Source organism: Osmia bicornis, chromosome 9, assembly GCF_907164935.1.
Source record: "Osmia bicornis bicornis chromosome 9, iOsmBic2.1, whole genome shotgun sequence".
Classification (NCBI taxonomy): Eukaryota; Metazoa; Arthropoda; class Insecta; order Hymenoptera; family Megachilidae; genus Osmia; species Osmia bicornis.
This window is the reverse complement of record NC_060224.1, coordinates 1,045,590-1,062,082: the sequence shown is the minus strand read 5'-3', so window position 1 is coordinate 1,062,082 and position 16,493 is coordinate 1,045,590. Positions and strand designations below refer to the sequence as shown.

The window sequence follows — 16,493 nt, the reverse complement described above, 5'->3', positions numbered from 1 at the left end:
GAATAACTTATTCCTCTATCGTAATGTTCATATCATAATTATTACCACCATCCTCGTTGTAAAGTGATTTGCACATAAATTTTAAACCCCAGCGTGAATGTATAATTAATGTTTCAGTTATATAATTTACCTATTGCAAATGTTAGAAACATACTAACAGTCCTTTTCTATTCTCTATGGAAATAATTTAACTTATTTTTATAGAATCCGTTGCAGCAACTTAAGAACACGGAAACTTTGGTAAAGGAACTCTGTACTATGCTTGATAAACATTATTAGGACCAGAGCAGCAAATGGCATAATTCGACGTATTGTACGACTACCACAACAATTTATACTAATAATCGTATCATTATCTGCTGATATATGTATTTGTTTGTCTTAGAAAATACTTCTTCAACATCATTTTCTCATGAGTTGAGACAATGATTGCCATATCAATATTCAAAGAAACAGTCTTATGAACACTATAATTACACCTTACTTTTTATAGAAAGAACACCCGATATAAACGAGAAATTCAAAAGCAAAACAGTTTATATAATACCTGTATTTAGTAAAAACGTTTCCTACTATTTTCCTGATGCTTTTGATACCACATAATTCCTATTACAACACATGCGATTAGCGCAAGTGCGCATACGAGCATTAAGAGGAAAAACATTATTTTGCTTAAGGCAGATTGCTTTGGATCATCTATATGTTCTGTAAAAAAAACATAAAATTGTTTCGATAAACGAGCGAATCTATTATTGTTTGTTATACTTTACCTCTAGGAGCATCAAAATACGTAGCTGACGGTAAAATCTTCGACCTATCTTCCTGATCTTTTGGCTAAAAGGAAAAAAGCAAATACTATTTTAACTAGCGCTAAATATTAAAAAATATAAAACAGTAAGTAATAGTACATACATCATCTGGCAAGTCTAATTGAAATAAACGAATCGATAATACATCGTGATTATCGGATAAATCTCCTGTTGTTGAGGAAATTCCGAAAAAATAACCCGTGGGTAGCTTTATGTCCTTTACAGAGAAACACTCTTTCCATGCAGCCTTATTTGCAAAGTCTGTGGAAACTGTATTAAAAATAATTTGTTAAGTATCTGTCTACCAAAAGACTTGTATAATATTGTCCTACTTCATGCTCTGTTTAAATGATAACAAAGCAAAAACTATGTACTATTTGAAATCGAACTCTTAAACAGAGAGCACTTAAGCAGATAACATTTTTTAATGGAATGTGAAATTAACAAAACTGAACATGATATATAATGAAGAGGTGGAAAAATACCACTTGTTGAAGTGGAAGCACTCCATGATGTAAGCCAGGAGGCCTCAGGGTAAGACCTTACTGTAATGTTGATTTGTACAATACCACATAAAATAATATAATATACAGCGTGTTCGACAACAGGTGGGCAAAACTTTAAGGGGTGATTCTAGGGATCAAAATAAGACGAAAATCAAGAATAACGAAATAGCGTTTGTGGCTTTGTTTTCCAGTAATTAACGTTTAAACATTTGAGTAAAAAGCGCCTGAAAACTGCAATCCGCCCAGCACCGATTCTTGGTTATGACTGTACCGACCCCTGCTGACCTGACGTTCATTCGTCGGTGTTGGGCAGGTTGCAGGTTTCAGGCGCTTTTTACTCGAATTTTTAAACGTTAATTACTGGCAAGCAAAGCCGCAAACGCTATTTCGTTATTCTTGATTTTCGTCTTATTTTGATCCCTAGAATCACCCCTTAAAGTTTTGCCCACCTGTTGTCGAACACCCTGTATAGAAAGCATAGCTATGAGCGACATTATTTGCTTATTATATTAATTACATGAGTTTCATACTTATCTTGAAACAACAATTATTAAACTTGAACGAGCCAAAACTCACTTGTAACAATATTTAGTATTTAAATACTTTAACTCCATGTACAACAGCATTACATACAATTGTATAACAACATCTTTTCCATGCTTTAAACACACGTATTATGTTTGTACAGACTTACCAGTCAATGTATCTCTTTCATATCGTACAGCTATATGTGTATCATGTTCTAAATTTCTAAAGTTTGCTTCGCAACCTGCAAGTTGTGTATGAGTTCCATCACGGTCATGATCATAATGCAAAGAACCATTATTGACCATAGCAGAAATATAAGGATGTTGATGCTATAAGACCCAAACAAATTGTCATACTTTGTTATTTCTATCTTCTAACATAATTATAGTATATGATAAACTATTTGATGCATACATTGTGAGGACCATTGTGATTACTGTAGGTATCTAAAATGATAGCTAATCCTTGGAAGTAATCCTGATTTCCAAATACAGGACCAGATTTCATTCTCTCTTTTGCATACCAAATAACAAAACCATCTCCAAATAAGTCTCTTCCTTTTCCATGGACTTTAAAGTGAACTTGAAGCTCCCAATTTCTTACATAACATGGCTAAACAAATAAGTGGAATTATACTTCAATTGGACCTAAACTGAATTACATCAAGCTAAAACTTACAACAGTATTCCATATGGCACCCTGTTTACTTTGTAGATCTGGTGTTAATCGTATATAGTTATTTGTTATCATTGTACTACCCATGAAATCCCAATAAGGTATCGTCATTGCAGACCCTAAGCATAAAAGTATTCACAGAATGTATGTAAAATATTTGAATCCTGTTATAATGTATTGTCGAATTATAATCAAACGTAACAAAAACTTGCATTTTAAATCAAATTAACCTTAAATTTACATTATTTTCAAGTATTTTTCTTTTGAAAGCTAATGTACATTGATTTAGTTTGTCTAGAAGAATTTATAAGTTATAACATTCCAGAACTATCAAATGTAATTTCCGTAAAATCATACGAAATTTACAAACCTTGATACGGTCTGATTAAAGAATGTTCTCGTTTCATATAATCTTTTGTATTCCATTCTGCTGTCACTAATTCGAGAACACTTGCAATCAATATCCAACACGATATCACATTCATTTTAAATATTTCATGTGTCTACTACAATATCACTTTAAACATCAAATTTAAAATTTCATCCAAAGACGATTACGACGCGTAATTCATAAAAATTACTGCCGACACTATCGTCATATTGCCCCTGAAATTCTGAATTAAGTTACCAAGGAAATTTAGCCAACAGAAAGCATCAAAATATCCCTTTAAATTCGCGACAAGACAAAAATTTATGTCTTTCGAATGCACAAATATGTTATACAGAATATTATAAAGTCCCATGCATATTTCTCGGTTATGTTTAAACAATAACGCTAAAAATCAATGTAATTTTGAATTACATGGTTTTATAAAACAACGCAACAGCGACTGCAGCGCCTTTTAGTTTTCTTTGTCACATTGTCAACGGAATTTACCGTTACTACTGACTATGTGTACTACCGGAAGAATAAAAGCACAGATAGTAAGTGTGTAACTACGCTGGCGTACGGCGTTGACATTTTTTTTGGTGAATGAATATGTTTATCGAACCAGTTACGTAAAAATCTGTATCTAATTATAAAGTTCAATAGAGAATTAGTCATTTTTGAAGTAGCGATAAGTTTGCAGGAGTTGTCGAGTGTTTGAACTAATCTCGAAACGTGCGTTTACCATCTCGAAATCAAGCGGCACATTACATGGCGTCCTATGAGATTCGTATACGATTTGCTTTCTATACAGTTGGTGTTTAGTTATCGGACACGGAATGCGAATGGCTGAAGAGAAGGAAATAGAGAAATAGAAAAAAAGAAGAAGAGAACGATCGAATACATATATCTGTAGGTAAAAGTGGAAGCAAGGTACAGATAAATTACTCGTTCTTCCGTAACTAAACGGCGGGGGCTTGTTGCGTTTACGTGGGGGCGAATACAGCTAAGAAAAAGGGCGTGGAAAGATTAAACGAGTTAATAGGCAGAACGTATACACGTACGCTAAAGACACTATGGGTAAGACGCCAAAGAAGGCGGCCCCTGGGGGCGATGAGAGGAATTTGAACAATTGGAGAGTCAAGGCAACGACCGATTCTTCTGAAACTAGCTTGCCCAAGAGACAGCGCGAATCCGAGATTTCGAACAGGTTTGTAAAACCAATCAGCCCAATGAAGAGCAAGTTTATCCACAGTTTCTCTCTACAGTTTATCATTCATTTTTTCTTTACTCGACTTCACCTACATTCGCTGCGACTAATCTCCCGGTTAGTCTTTTATACGTCGCGTTGCGGTCAGATATCTGTCTTCCATCGCGTAGAACTTTTTTTCTTTCAAATACTCGAGGATAAAGCGGGGCAAATGTCATTCAATTTTGGTGCAAGATAACCACTGATATTTTTCGAAGTTCATTCGGTACAGATCGAGAACGCTTTGCATTCTATCGCAATATTTTCGAGCATTAACAAGATTTTCTGGAAGGAGTAATTTAATACGGATGGGCAAACAATAGTCGGTATATAAATTAAAAACATATACACAGATGAGAAACTTTGGTTTAGCTGCTTTGTCAAGGATTTATTTTCAAATTAGTACCTCTCATCACCTCCGGTATCTCTTACTCTGTGGAAATTAGGTATAAAACATTTTCATGATGTTCTTCCAAGGATTTTGAGCATTTGAATATTTTCGTTTCAGATCTAAATTGAGTACTGTACAGAAAAAAATACCTCCCGGTCAAAGAAAATACTTCAAAGTAAGTTTGATAATTTTTAAAAGTATTTTTTATCAATTCCCTCTATGTACTTGCACAGTATTTGGAATAATATATCTGTTGCAGAGTGTAGCATCAAAATCTGAGGAGAATCAGTCTACAAAACAGAAAAGCAAACTGCCTGGCCCATCCAAAGAAAAGAAACTAACTGTTCCTGGTAAAAGCGTGGAATTGAAGGTCCCAAAAACCATGCAACCAGAATCAGAGGAAACAGAGGCAAAGCTTAATCCAACCGTAGAAACGGAAAACGAGAAGAAAGAGGATTCTGTGGATAATCAAGAATCTGCCAAAGAGTGTGTTGATCAGGTTCCTTCAAAGGAACAAGAGCCTGTTTCTAAGGAAAAAGAAGAAGACTCGACGGATAAGGAAACTATCGTTGAGAAAGAGCAGACGGTATGCGTTAACGCAAACAATGTAGACAAAAGTAAAGAAGTCGAGGATGCCGACGAGAGCGATTTAAAATTGAGCCTCGAGGTCGAGGATACTTTAAAAGTACAGGAAGAGAAGCCAAACGATAAAGATGTAAAAGACGAGCACACAGAAGAATGTTCTCTACCGTCGAAGAACGACGCGATTGATAAAGAAGACTTGCAGAGCGAATCTCAAACAGACACAGAGAGTTATTCGGTTTTAGAATCAACGACATCGGAAGTATCCGAAGTGTCTGAAATCGCGTCTCAAAATGATGCTCAGAAAGAGAAGACGGAGAAAATCGTTAAGGATGCAACTAAGGATACCACCAAGGATCTTACCAAGGATCACGCCAAGGATACTTCGTTCGTTTCGTACGATCCTTCGATAATGCTGAAGGATGTACAAATTAAACTAAACGATTGCTTAAAGGAGAATTCAAAATTATTTGATACCAGTACCATTGAGCACAGTTCGCCGAGTCAGCCGTCGAAGGAGTCTTTTGGAAAAACACTGAGAAGCATTTCTGGTAGACGTTCCTTGAACAGAATGCGTTTCGTTACCATGCGAGAGCACAGATACTCCCCTAATGATTCACTGTTTGTGAACACGTCCACCGCGTCCATGCCAGCGGATGATACGTCGGATTTTAAGATTCTACGTTACAACACTGGCTTATCAGATGTGCTGTCCACGACTAACGGTAGCCCGACTGAAAGAAAACGCAAACACGATACAGAAGATTGGAATACCATGAAGAAACAGAGAACAGAAAGCGAGCAAAGTTTACTGCATACTTCTATCGACCTTCTGAAAGGCTTACGCAGGCCGATACAAGTCTCTACTCCAGTCTCGGAGCTGAAGTTCCAGTCTGGAAAACTGAATCTGGGAAACGAGCAAGAGTCTAAGCAACCCAACGAGGCTACGAAGAAGTGGTGCGCCATCATGTAAATCACTATCGAATCACACGATTTTCATCTACAAAACAGAGTTCTTATATATTTTTGCACACGAGGAAAACCGTTCGTGTGATATCACGCGCTCCAACGAACGAAAACCTAAGTAAAATGCGTTCTTTTAAACTACTGGATGGTATTCGTTAATGCGGGTCTCTGTTTCGTTGGATTTTCGGGAACGTATCATCGGCATTCGTAACATTTCTCAACATATTTCTATTCTTATACGACACATACCGTGCAATTTCATACTACACAGAGGCTCACGAAAATAAGCATTGTACTCTTTGATCGTTCAAAGTTTTTAAACTCTTGACTATGCCTAGAATATTATACACTGTATCTGATAGTTGTCAGTAGCGATTGAGTTTATTTTATACGAAATGTAATTATAGAGAGAGCGTAACGACGATAGAAACCACTTTGTTTAATCGATAAGGTACACGTTTCATTCAATCACTCGCTAGAGTTTATGCTTAGCTGTTTGATCGTTTAATCGACGGGCTATGCTTTTCAAATATTCTAGTAATCAGTTCAAATTACCGAGTTCGAGAACAAATTACTTTTACTTTTTAATTTATATCGTTTGCATTTGTCTGGAATACGTTGCAAGGAGGAATACTTCTGATATTTATAAGGTACCTATGTTATTTTCTTGCTGATGCAACGTAAGCCTTAGTCCTTTAGTATATTTTTACAGTAGATTATAAATTTATGTTTCAGTATACTTAGACAAATCAGAATTACGAGGGTATTGTTAAAGATGATGTTTACCCTATGCGCTTGTTTGCCAAGACATCTTTTATGTTGAAAAGCATTTAATACCGCCAGAGAAGTAACTCTTGTATATTGTTAAATTATACACAACAATTACTGTCAACACGTTTGCATTTTTGGTAGTTGAAACATTTACCTCTTTATCTATCTGATTCTACAGAGATGTCTGTAGGTGTTTTTTAAGGACTGACAATACGTTTCTTAGCGGCGATGACCTGGAAAGAGGTATTCACACTGTTCGTAACAGTATTTATGTAGGGTAAATCGTTACGAAGTAGCTTGTATTATCTACGGTGTCCCGTAACACGAACTACTTGGTAGTGCTTCGTGAAGCGTTCATAGAAACACGTATCATAGTTTGTCCTTGTTTTTCATTTTTTTTAAGTAAGTCTGTTTCCTCGCGATCTCTGTATCTACTTACCTTCGCAAAGTATGTAATGTATCTGCTCACCTTCGCAGGTGTTCGACACGACTACCTTGTATCTCAATGAAATATGTTTCTTAATAGGTTTAAGTTAATTGAACGTTCACTCTAGAAAAACAGGTTTGTCGCGAAGGTAAACAGAGGTAAAAGACTTCGATTTTTGAAGTAGTTTTAAAGTGATACGGGACACCTTGTATATCTAACAGTTTGTAACATTGAACGACTAAACGCGGTCTACCGATAAAATTCAATGTTCAGAGCTCATTATACCAAACGTTTTTCTTTTACTTTTGAAACTCAAATTAAAATTAAGAATTTAGAGTGGATACACAGGTTGACGGTAGACGGTTCGACGCGATTTCGAAAGAAATCCCGTACGATTGCCAAGTTAGTCGCACTCGACGTCTATCGTAAGGGAGAAAAATCAAAGTGTATTTATTAAGCTAGATGTACATACAAGAGAAAGCTCGACAGAGTCGAAGAGACATGAATCTGTCGAGTGATTTCACCCTCGCGTTGTTCTACTCGATTCACTGTTTATTTTTACCAAGCTGCGTTTTAATCTCTCCCAGGGCGTTTCTGCTCGACTAGGATTCATCATCCAAGTTAAACGTTACCCTCTCGTGTACTTTTGTACTTGCTGTGTCAAGCGGAGAGAGAGCGAGACAGTTGAAACGATGTATGAATTATGTATATAGAAAAAGATTTATAATAAATCCTTTGAAATTCAAAGAAACTGAAAATTTCTTTTCCTAAAAGAAGGTTTCATTACTCTTGCGAAAAGAGAAACGACGGTCCTCATCGTACAGTAACGAGGGTGACAGTATTTCTCGGGTTCTAGTATTAGAAAAGAGGAAAGTACTTGGAGGTACGTGTCATGAATTTGGACAGGTCGACTCTGAGGAGGAGTTTCATCGTTTTGGTCGCTATCGTCCTGGAACACCGATACTTCCGGGCCATCTATGGCTACACACGTCGGACATAAAGTTGCACGAGTTTCGTTGCTGTTGTTACGACTTCCTTTACGGAGGGAAATATCTGGCTGAACGAAAAGTTTCCAAAGAGCTTTCGTTACTTCCGGTTCTAACATAAAATTTCGAGGGAAAAAATATGGGGTTGCATTAGAGCTAATTATCGAGTTCGCTTTCAGACCGCCTTGGCATCGGATCTACGGAATTAAGCGACTTTCATGAGAGGGTATTTTGTTTATCTCGATTTACATCGCGAATCTGAAGACAGCTTGGATTCCTTCCGGGACGAGCTTAGCTTCCCTACACGGTATTAAAAAATCTCATTGCTCCGTTGAAGTTAAAGCCGTATCTCGGAACAGTAAAGACGACGCGTTTCTGTTACATAAGGCCGAGTGTAAATGTAATTCCGGTTTCCCTTGGGAAATTCAAGACTGCGACGAGGCACGCGTGGAAATTGGAGCAGCCAATGGCGTAGACTGCATATATAATACAATCTCTACGGTTTCTCTTACTTTGTTCCTATACCTCAACTTTGCCTCTACACCGTTCCAGTTCGTAGATAATTCTTACGTTACTCGAAATCTCGCACGTTTCATCGATTTACGTCTAACTTGGGAAAGATCGCTCTATTTTTCGCGAATTTTATCGTGCGTTACACCTGGCACATTTAACGAGCCGATGAAATTTCAGAGGGTTTTATTACCTTAAATAGCGTGTATTTACGATCGGTTATTCGATACAAGGATAATCGAGGCGAATCTTACGATAAACACTTAATTCAACTTAAAAATTATAGGACGAGATATTTTAGATAACTAAAATCTAAATCAGAATACTTTACTCGATTCAATAATGAACTCGATGGAGAGCTAAATTAGATGAAAAAGCACCTGTCGATTCCTTTAGAAAATTTACCTGTTTGACAAAGTGTCGCGATCAGGAGTAGAGTTTGCGACACTTTGCCAGAGGATATCGTCTCTGAATAATTGATCGAGCCCTGAAAACGTCAAATAGTCAAAACGACAGCCTTGTGAAGGCAAGGTCCCTGGCAGTCTTCTCTGAGACCAGGCCATAAGACCGCCTTGATCCTGGTACCGTTGGGATCCGGCGAGGCGTGATGTCTCACGTGCACTTCCCGTCTGAATTCCACGCTGTGGGCCACATCGAGGACCAACGGCGTGGCGCGTGCCAAACAAGCCCACGCCAAACTGGAGCAAGCGATCGCGTACTTCTTCACCTCCGAGCATCCCCGTAGACACGGAAAGTCGTACAACGTCCTTTCCAGCTGGTTTACCACCTGTTCCGCGACCTCCCGGCAACCGGTTTCCGCGCCGGAAGTCGCTAGCTGCCTCTTCACGCATTCCTCAAGCTCCGGTGTCGTCCGCGCGTTTGCGGTGCTGCTACCGTTTAAAATTTTTACCACCTCCAGGTATCTAGACGTCTGGATCGTGCCAGCCAATCGCCACGAGAGCTGCGAATCAATGTCAAAATCATCGAATCCTATGAAATCGAGAAACGATTAAAAATTCAACTCGAAAGCTTTCATGGACTGGAGGCAGGATTGGCTTTTTTTTTTTCAAGGAAAAAGTTCACCTTCTTCGTTCTTCTTTTTTTCGAGGGAGGAGTAATTTACGCAGGATCCGCACTGACAATCCTATGATTTATTCACCGCGGTAAATGGATTTCACCTCGACGCGTGCTCTTTACGACATCGTTCCATACGGATTTTCTAGCTTCCAGCGAAACGTAGAGAGGGTAAAAAGCGTTCGTTGGAACTTTTAAAATTTACAATGCCAACCGAGAAAATTGACGACGTACCAGAGAAAAGAGTCTCTCTTTCTTTTTGATACGTCGAGGAAAATGATAACGAGCTTATGGCTCAATTATCGCGACAGGAGAAGGTCGAAAGATCGGCGAAGAAGAAGCTCGCCCTCCTTGGATACCCGAATCGATGTTTGCGCGTTCCATTTCAATTAAATACTCGGCACAAGATCTGATCGAGGGGACTTGGAAGATCGCGGGAACAAAATTATTTCCCAACGCGTTTTCCGTCTAACTGTTGTACGCCGCGACACCGTTACGAGTCGAAAAGTTCACGCGCGTATGGAGAATCATGTTTCACGCTCTGTTCGTTCGTTCGATCGCGCCAACTCGTCTTTTTGCCGGCTCGCCAAAGCGACCGTAAAACCGATCGCGTGTCGTTATTCTTCGAGGTGTAAGCTTCGTTGTTCCGGGAGCGGATTTTGCGGGGGCGATAGAGAATGGTAAACAGAGGGGAAAAAAGGTGCGATCGAAAAGCTGACGACCAAGACAAAAGATTTGATTGTTCCGGCGGTGAAAAGCAACGAGGAACAAGAGGCAACCGGATGACAGACAAAGAGATGTATAGAATGGCTTTCGTCGTGGGTATTTATTTTAGTTCATCGATTTCCTGGCTATTGCGCGCGTGTATAGGTGTACGGAAAGGTAGCTCTGTATGCATGCAAAGTAATAGCCCTAGGCTGACGGACTAGCGCCTCTGCCACTTGGTGGCTGTACACTCGATCGCAAAAGTGCACCCTTACCACCCTCTTCCCGCTACCCTCGTCTCAGCGAACCCTCGGCACCCCTCTCGCGACCGGCTTTGACGTTAATGGTCGATCGATCGGACGAGAGACAGGTGCGTGGTGATGGTGGTGGTGGCAAAAATAATCTTCGTATCGTGTTCTCGCACCCTTTTCGACGCCACTCCAAATTCATCTGTTGTACCTCACGCGTTAAATAAATTATCAGAATACTACTCTATCCTCATTTTGCTTTATTAATCTTCTTAAGGCGGACGGGGTGAAGATAGGGTTGAAATTGAGAGGATTGGTATTTGACTGTTCAAAGTTTACGCGTTTGTTTTTCGCGGTTAAAGACGTTGAACGACTTAAATCGTAGCGCGAAATACATAGGAACCTTGGCTGTTGAAAATGGAGCTCTCTTTACAAGCTCTTTCGGAGCTCGAATACCGCAACGGCGCAAGTGCCGGATAAGTATTCATTCACGTTCACTCGCACGCTCTAGTGTGTGTCTTTCCCATTAGACACCGACTCTTTCCCTCTTTCCTTCTCCTCAAACACTTCTCACCACCCCTATCAATTCTCTCCTTTAACTCAACTTCGTTTTAGTTAACCCCCTCGTGCTCCAATGATCCTATTGTTTCGTTATCGATTCGTCTATCTCCTATTTCGAAATCTAAGTCTCGGATAGAATGTAAGTTACTCTATTTAATAGAGGGACCCGATGTATAATTTCACTTGAGAATGTTTTAATCGAAATACATTTTTCTTATTACACCAATTCGCTACTTTAATTACCCTCGTATTTTTATCCATGGGAGAGATCTCGTTTTATACGAAGTGGTAAAACTAGGATAATAAAAGAGTTTGTTAAATGAAATGTTGCTAATTCGTCATTTCAATGGCTGGCTAATTAACGCTCTCTGATTCTCGTGAAAGTTCCGCCAGTTCCGTCGTAGATTTTTCAAGCTTGCGTGCAGTTGCTCGATTACGAGAGTTTCATCGGGGCAAATGAATTTCACGTTTCGAAAGCTCGAAAATTCTGTCTCTTTCATACGACATAACGAGCCGCGTTCGACGATAAGGGTTTCCAGATAACAAAGGACAATTTAAACAAAACCTTCGAGCGAATGGGGAAAAAAGCAACGCGCGTGTACGAAAGCTATCGTGATAAAATTGACGGAAAAAGAAACAACCCCTCGATCGGAGATGAACCGAAAAGCACGATGAATCGCGATGATTGACAGCCTGCACGCAGAAACAATTGGACGAAAGGTTGGTTTGTTCTTTTTTTTTGTTTGTCCATTTGTAACGAAACGGTACTTTGATTTTTCAACCCAAAGGGAAGGGAAAATGATGGTTCGAATTGGAGCGCGAAGATACCTGAATATTTTCCAACCCCTGCACGGGTTGGAAAAGACCTCGCGTGTTTCGACCGTTTGTACAATTTTAATTGAATACAGTAGCAAGAAAATGATTAGAAATCGACCGGAGAAGAAACTAATGAAACTGCTTGAAAAGAGCGCGATAAGAATCGCGAGCGACGATTCATTTTTCTTCGCCAACTCGAGAGTTGCTATTGCTGGTATCGTTAGTCCCGAGAGGGCAAGATTTTCGACGATAAAGCGTCGAGCTGTCGCACGATAACGCGTGTCGAGTTTCCACCGACACGTGAAGAGAAAGAAGAAAAGTTAAAAACATTTCAGTGGAACAGAGTTTAAAGTTCTTTTATCCAGGGAGAAATGTTGTCGATAAAAGTGGTTAAAAGAAATTCCACGTTTACGTTGTCGCGGTGAATGTCGTAAAATAATCGTCATAAACGTAACTGCATATGGAATTGATTAACGTCGCGAATCGCGACAACGGGGAGTCGTAAAGTTACCGGCGCAACTTCCACTAATAAAGTTTCGTCGTCGAGTTTACGGTTTCCCGTTTCGTGCAACGCGTGCTGCGGAATAATTGCAAATATTTAACGCGACTCACCGACGAGAAGTATTCGAAAAGGTTGATAGAGAAGTGGGAGGAGTTAGGTTGACGGAAGTCCGTCGGTCAACTCGGTGCCTGAACGAGGATGCAAGCGCATTAAGGGTGACGGGAAGGGCGGTGTGATTATTCCTACTTTACATAAAGTGCCACTTACCACGACCACTGAATAGAGAATCTTGGCTTTCAAGTCGGGGGCGTCTTTCAATGGCTCCAAAGCGTCCAAGGCATCCAAGGTATGCAAATGCGCTTGCCCGTACAGCGCAGCGTATCTTTCGACCAGTCGTTTCGTGCTCGCCTCCTCGCAGCAAGATGCATTCGAAAAATTCTCCTCCAACCTGAGAATCTCGCAGCTGCCCTTCCTAACCACCGGTTCCGGCGTTGGACTGCAACTCTCATCCGTATGATAGCCGGCACTGCTGCTGGATTCCTCTTCGTAATCGTCCGCCAGATTCTCGGCCAGATGGAATACCTACGCGAAAATATTTCAAACTCGCGGGAGCTTTCGAAATAGGAAAATTCAACGTCCTTTCGAGAAGCTAAGACGATGCTCGATTTCCGAGCGGATCGACGAATAACCGAGTGAAAGCAGTGTTCCCAGGAGAATCGGAATAATTATTCGATTCGAGATAAGCTCGTCGAATTCGCCTTTACCACGAACTCGTTGAGCCGCGTTTTTAATTAATAATTATATCGATGACCTGGTTCTTTTTTTTTCTCTCCATAGAATCGCGACACGTTTTCACGGGAAACGAGAGAAATCTTTCGCACGAGTCTCGCGAAGAACGCGGATTCATACTTTTCTTAAGAATCATCTCGACGACTATTGAATTCGATGGAACGAAACTGCACGGAATCTTCGCAACCTTCTTCCTGTTATCGCAAATCCAATTTGAAGGGAACTTCGAACCGAGTCGAACGTTCTTTCGGACCGTTAAAAACTAGAGGAATTTCAAATAACCATCCGCGTTTCCCTTCGCCATTCGATTCTCTTGGAATAGGAAAAATTTCCAGTCTCGCGTGAAAACGTCGGGCATCGTGAAATTCTCGCTACGTTCGCCAGTTTAACGAAATGCTTAAAGCAAACATTTCAGTCGCGGCCGGGCGTTAATTAATCGCGCGAGAGATCCGAATCGAGCGTTATTATGATAGCTCGTAACTTGTGTATTAAAATTTAATTGAACAACTCGAATACCTACAGGCGTCCGCGTTAATGGGAATTGGTCGAAGCGTTCCATGAAATCGCTCGAATTAATGAGAATTTACAAAGACTCGGATATTGCTGTCGGTAGCGATCTTTGCGGAAATTTCACCCCCTGTATTTTCGAGGGATTACCCAAATTTGCATGATTTTAGATAATTCGAGGTTGTTTCAATTTTGAAAAGGATTGATTATCCCCTGAGGTGGGTAGTTAACTTTTAATCGGTAAGAGGAATTTTTTTACGGCAAGATGGACACGTATTACATTAGCAACAAGGACGGTCGCTGCAAGCAAACTCGCGTAATATAAGATCACGAAGGGGTCCTTAAGGGATATCACGTGAACGTGGAGAGTTTGCGCTTACGAATCCAGTTTCGTTCATCAAGCTGCTGAGCCACCGTCTCCTGGGGATGCTAACAGTTACTTTGCAACTGTTTCACGTACCAGCCAGATATGTAACTACATCTGTTACGTTTTTACGTTAAACATCGTAATAGAGATATTACAGAGGCGATAGTGTTCTTCTTGAAATATTTTACGAGGATTAAACTGGTTAAGGATCGATAAATCGGTAAGAAACGAAAGTTTAATCTACCTGTAGATTATCTTGATCCATCAATTGCAGAGCCAGCTCGCAACCCCTGGAGAATTGTAAGAGGCTGGCAGCCAACGGTGGATTTTTCGTGTTTCCAGCTAGCGTGGATTTCCTCAAGGCCGTCCATTGTCTGAGCGCCTCCTTGTCCTGTTCGACCCTTCGTTTCAGCTCGGATAGCAAGCTTTCTAAGCCGCTCGGGTCACCAGCTTTCTCCAACGTGTTCAGTAGACTCTGATTATCGATCAGCCTCTGCTGAATCTCGCTGTACTTGAGCGAAAGTTGCCTCTGGTGCGAGGCAGCTTGTACACCTTGATCAGCTGCAAACGTACGACCATTACTTTCCTTCGACCGCGCGATATTTATTCGAGAAATCTATGATTTCACTTATTCCGTGTGAACATGAACGCGATAATAAACGAATCTATGATTTCACTAGTTCTAGAAACTTGTCACGTCTTTCTGATCCATCGAATCGACGAAGCGTGACATTAAATTATTCTACGATTCGAACATCAAATTAATCACGAATCTCGATAAATTCCAAACCATTGGCAATTATTTGCCAATTAGTTGGAAAGTGGAAATTACACTCGGTTGGATTGCCATGTAAATTTCATTTATTCGAACAAATTGGAAATAAGGGCGAAAGAAAATTCTGAATACGTTAACCATTACCTTTGTGAGTTCTGGCGTGTTTCCCAAAGCTCTCGACTTTGTGCACAGCCAACTTGTATGCTTCGATTCTGTTCTCGAGCTCCTCTTTCATCGCGACCGGAAGAGGAAGCAAATTCGACGCGGTACCGTTCTCCAGATTGTTCACTTGGCAAGAAGGTACCAGCCCGTGTTTACCCAAACCCTCGACGGCTCTTTCCAAAGATCTTTTTCGCGTGACCAGGGTACTTCTCGCGTTCGGTGCCAATCTGGCTAGGGACACCAGCAGTTTGCTCCAGATCCTCAAACGGAAGTGGTCCTGGCTGGTCGAAATCAGATGCACCACCCTCCAGAGGACTTGTTCCACTCTCAGAATCTTTGCATCGCTCACGTTCAACTCGACCAGCCTCGAATAGAGAGCCTCTAACAGAGACAGACTGTGCGGCAGAGTTTCGATCAACAGGTCCACCGGAATATCCGGTAGGGTCGCCTTCAGAGTGTATTGGGGTAGCTTCATGAGAAAACTGGCTGCCTCTCGATACTGTCTTCCTTCGTACAGTCTCAGCAATCTGTGAGCAAAAAATCGTAATGTTAAATGAAGTAACATTAAATCAAATTTGCCCTGATAATTTCACGATTCATTTTCCTTTCCTTATCTGTAATGAAATTTAATTAAGAAACACGTTAATCGCGCAGTGGGTAATTAATGGGTTGATTACGAATGGTTAGCCGGGATTTCTGGCAAGGTTCTCGTACCTTCTCAGAGCCATTCTAGGGTTCGAACCTTCGTCCTCGGGTAGACCGATTGGACTGACTTGAAATTGAGAACCTGGACCCCATACGAGTCTCTGAATGGGATTCCTGGGTCGTTCCGGCCTGATCCTCTCGCAGGAGTTCAGTCCAGCCGGTGGCACGGTTCGTCTGCTCATCTTGCTCTTCTCTACTACCACTATCTCTACCCTTTTTTTCCCTTTCACGTTTCACCTCCACTGGCAGTCTTAATTCCAGGAAAATTGTTCAATTCATTCGCGTTTTCTGATCGACCTTCTCTTCGATTCTGGTCTTGCTTTGTCTTCGGCCCTGACCTCACTCTGTTTTATCGTTTCCCATGCCCGACTCGTCTTCTACGTTTCTTTCGTTAATTTGGACCAGAGGGACCTTTCTTCTTTTCTTCGGGTTTTTGCCAATCTCTCAGATTGCAGATCCTTTATCGTCCCAAGATATCGAGGATATCGATGACGCGGCAGATTAATTTCTTTTCT

At 40.6% G+C, this 16,493-nt stretch overlaps 3 protein-coding genes across 3 annotated transcripts; 1 reads left to right on the top strand and 2 right to left on the bottom strand.

The window, feature by feature from the left end:
- Nucleotides 1-352: 352 nt before the first annotated feature.
- Nucleotides 353-3,110, bottom strand: LOC114873045 (vesicular integral-membrane protein VIP36). The gene is made up of 7 exons (XM_029180896.2): nucleotides 2,889-3,110; nucleotides 2,522-2,637; nucleotides 2,258-2,455; nucleotides 2,010-2,172; nucleotides 913-1,079; nucleotides 771-834; nucleotides 353-705 (listed from the first exon to the last, which is right to left on the bottom strand). The coding sequence occupies exons 1-7, from the start codon at nucleotides 3,001-3,003 to the stop codon at nucleotides 554-556; spliced, it is 975 nt and encodes a 324-aa protein (XP_029036729.1). The 5' UTR covers nucleotides 3,004-3,110; the 3' UTR covers nucleotides 353-553.
- Nucleotides 3,111-3,377: 267 nt separating this feature from the next.
- On the top strand, nucleotides 3,378-6,967 carry LOC114873035 (chemotaxis regulatory protein ChePep-like). The gene is made up of 3 exons (XM_029180879.2): nucleotides 3,378-4,095; nucleotides 4,643-4,700; nucleotides 4,785-6,967. Exons 1-3 carry the CDS (start codon nucleotides 3,962-3,964, stop codon nucleotides 6,078-6,080), a joined length of 1,488 nt encoding a protein of 495 aa, XP_029036712.1. The 5' UTR covers nucleotides 3,378-3,961; the 3' UTR covers nucleotides 6,081-6,967.
- Nucleotides 6,968-7,054: 87 nt separating this feature from the next.
- LOC114873139 lies at nucleotides 7,055-16,160 on the bottom strand. Its single transcript, XM_029181135.2, has 5 exons — nucleotides 15,988-16,160; nucleotides 15,256-15,800; nucleotides 14,581-14,897; nucleotides 12,941-13,255; nucleotides 7,055-9,728 (listed from the first exon to the last, which is right to left on the bottom strand). Exons 1-5 carry the CDS (start codon nucleotides 16,158-16,160, stop codon nucleotides 9,264-9,266), a joined length of 1,815 nt encoding a protein of 604 aa, XP_029036968.1. The 3' UTR covers nucleotides 7,055-9,263.
- Nucleotides 16,161-16,493: the final 333 nt, after the last annotated feature.

Excerpts from the sequence above, each read along its gene's own strand:
- LOC114873139 (XM_029181135.2), bottom strand. The coding sequence starts at position 16,160 with ATGAGCAGACGAACCGTGCCACCGGCTGGACTGAACTCCTGCGAGAGG. Across the intron at positions 15,801-15,987 it reads CCTAGAATGGCTCTGAGAAG|ATTGCTGAGACTGTACGAAG; the intron begins GTACGAGAACCT and ends TTTTGCTCACAG. Across the intron at positions 14,898-15,255 it reads ACACGCCAGAACTCACAAAG|CTGATCAAGGTGTACAAGCT; the intron begins GTAATGGTTAAC and ends GTACGTTTGCAG.
- LOC114873035 (XM_029180879.2), top strand. The coding sequence starts at position 3,962 with ATGGGTAAGACGCCAAAGAAGGCGGCCCCTGGGGGCGATGAGAGGAAT. Across the intron at positions 4,096-4,642 it reads GAATCCGAGATTTCGAACAG|ATCTAAATTGAGTACTGTAC; the intron begins GTTTGTAAAACC and ends TTTTCGTTTCAG. Across the intron at positions 4,701-4,784 it reads GTCAAAGAAAATACTTCAAA|AGTGTAGCATCAAAATCTGA; the intron begins GTAAGTTTGATA and ends TATCTGTTGCAG.
- LOC114873045 (XM_029180896.2), bottom strand. The coding sequence starts at position 3,003 with ATGAATGTGATATCGTGTTGGATATTGATTGCAAGTGTTCTCGAATTA. Across the intron at positions 2,456-2,521 it reads GTGCCATATGGAATACTGTT|CCATGTTATGTAAGAAATTG; the intron begins GTAAGTTTTAGC and ends TTATTTGTTTAG. Across the intron at positions 1,080-2,009 it reads TGAAAGAGATACATTGACTG|TTTCCACAGACTTTGCAAAT; the intron begins GTAAGTCTGTAC and ends TTTTTAATACAG.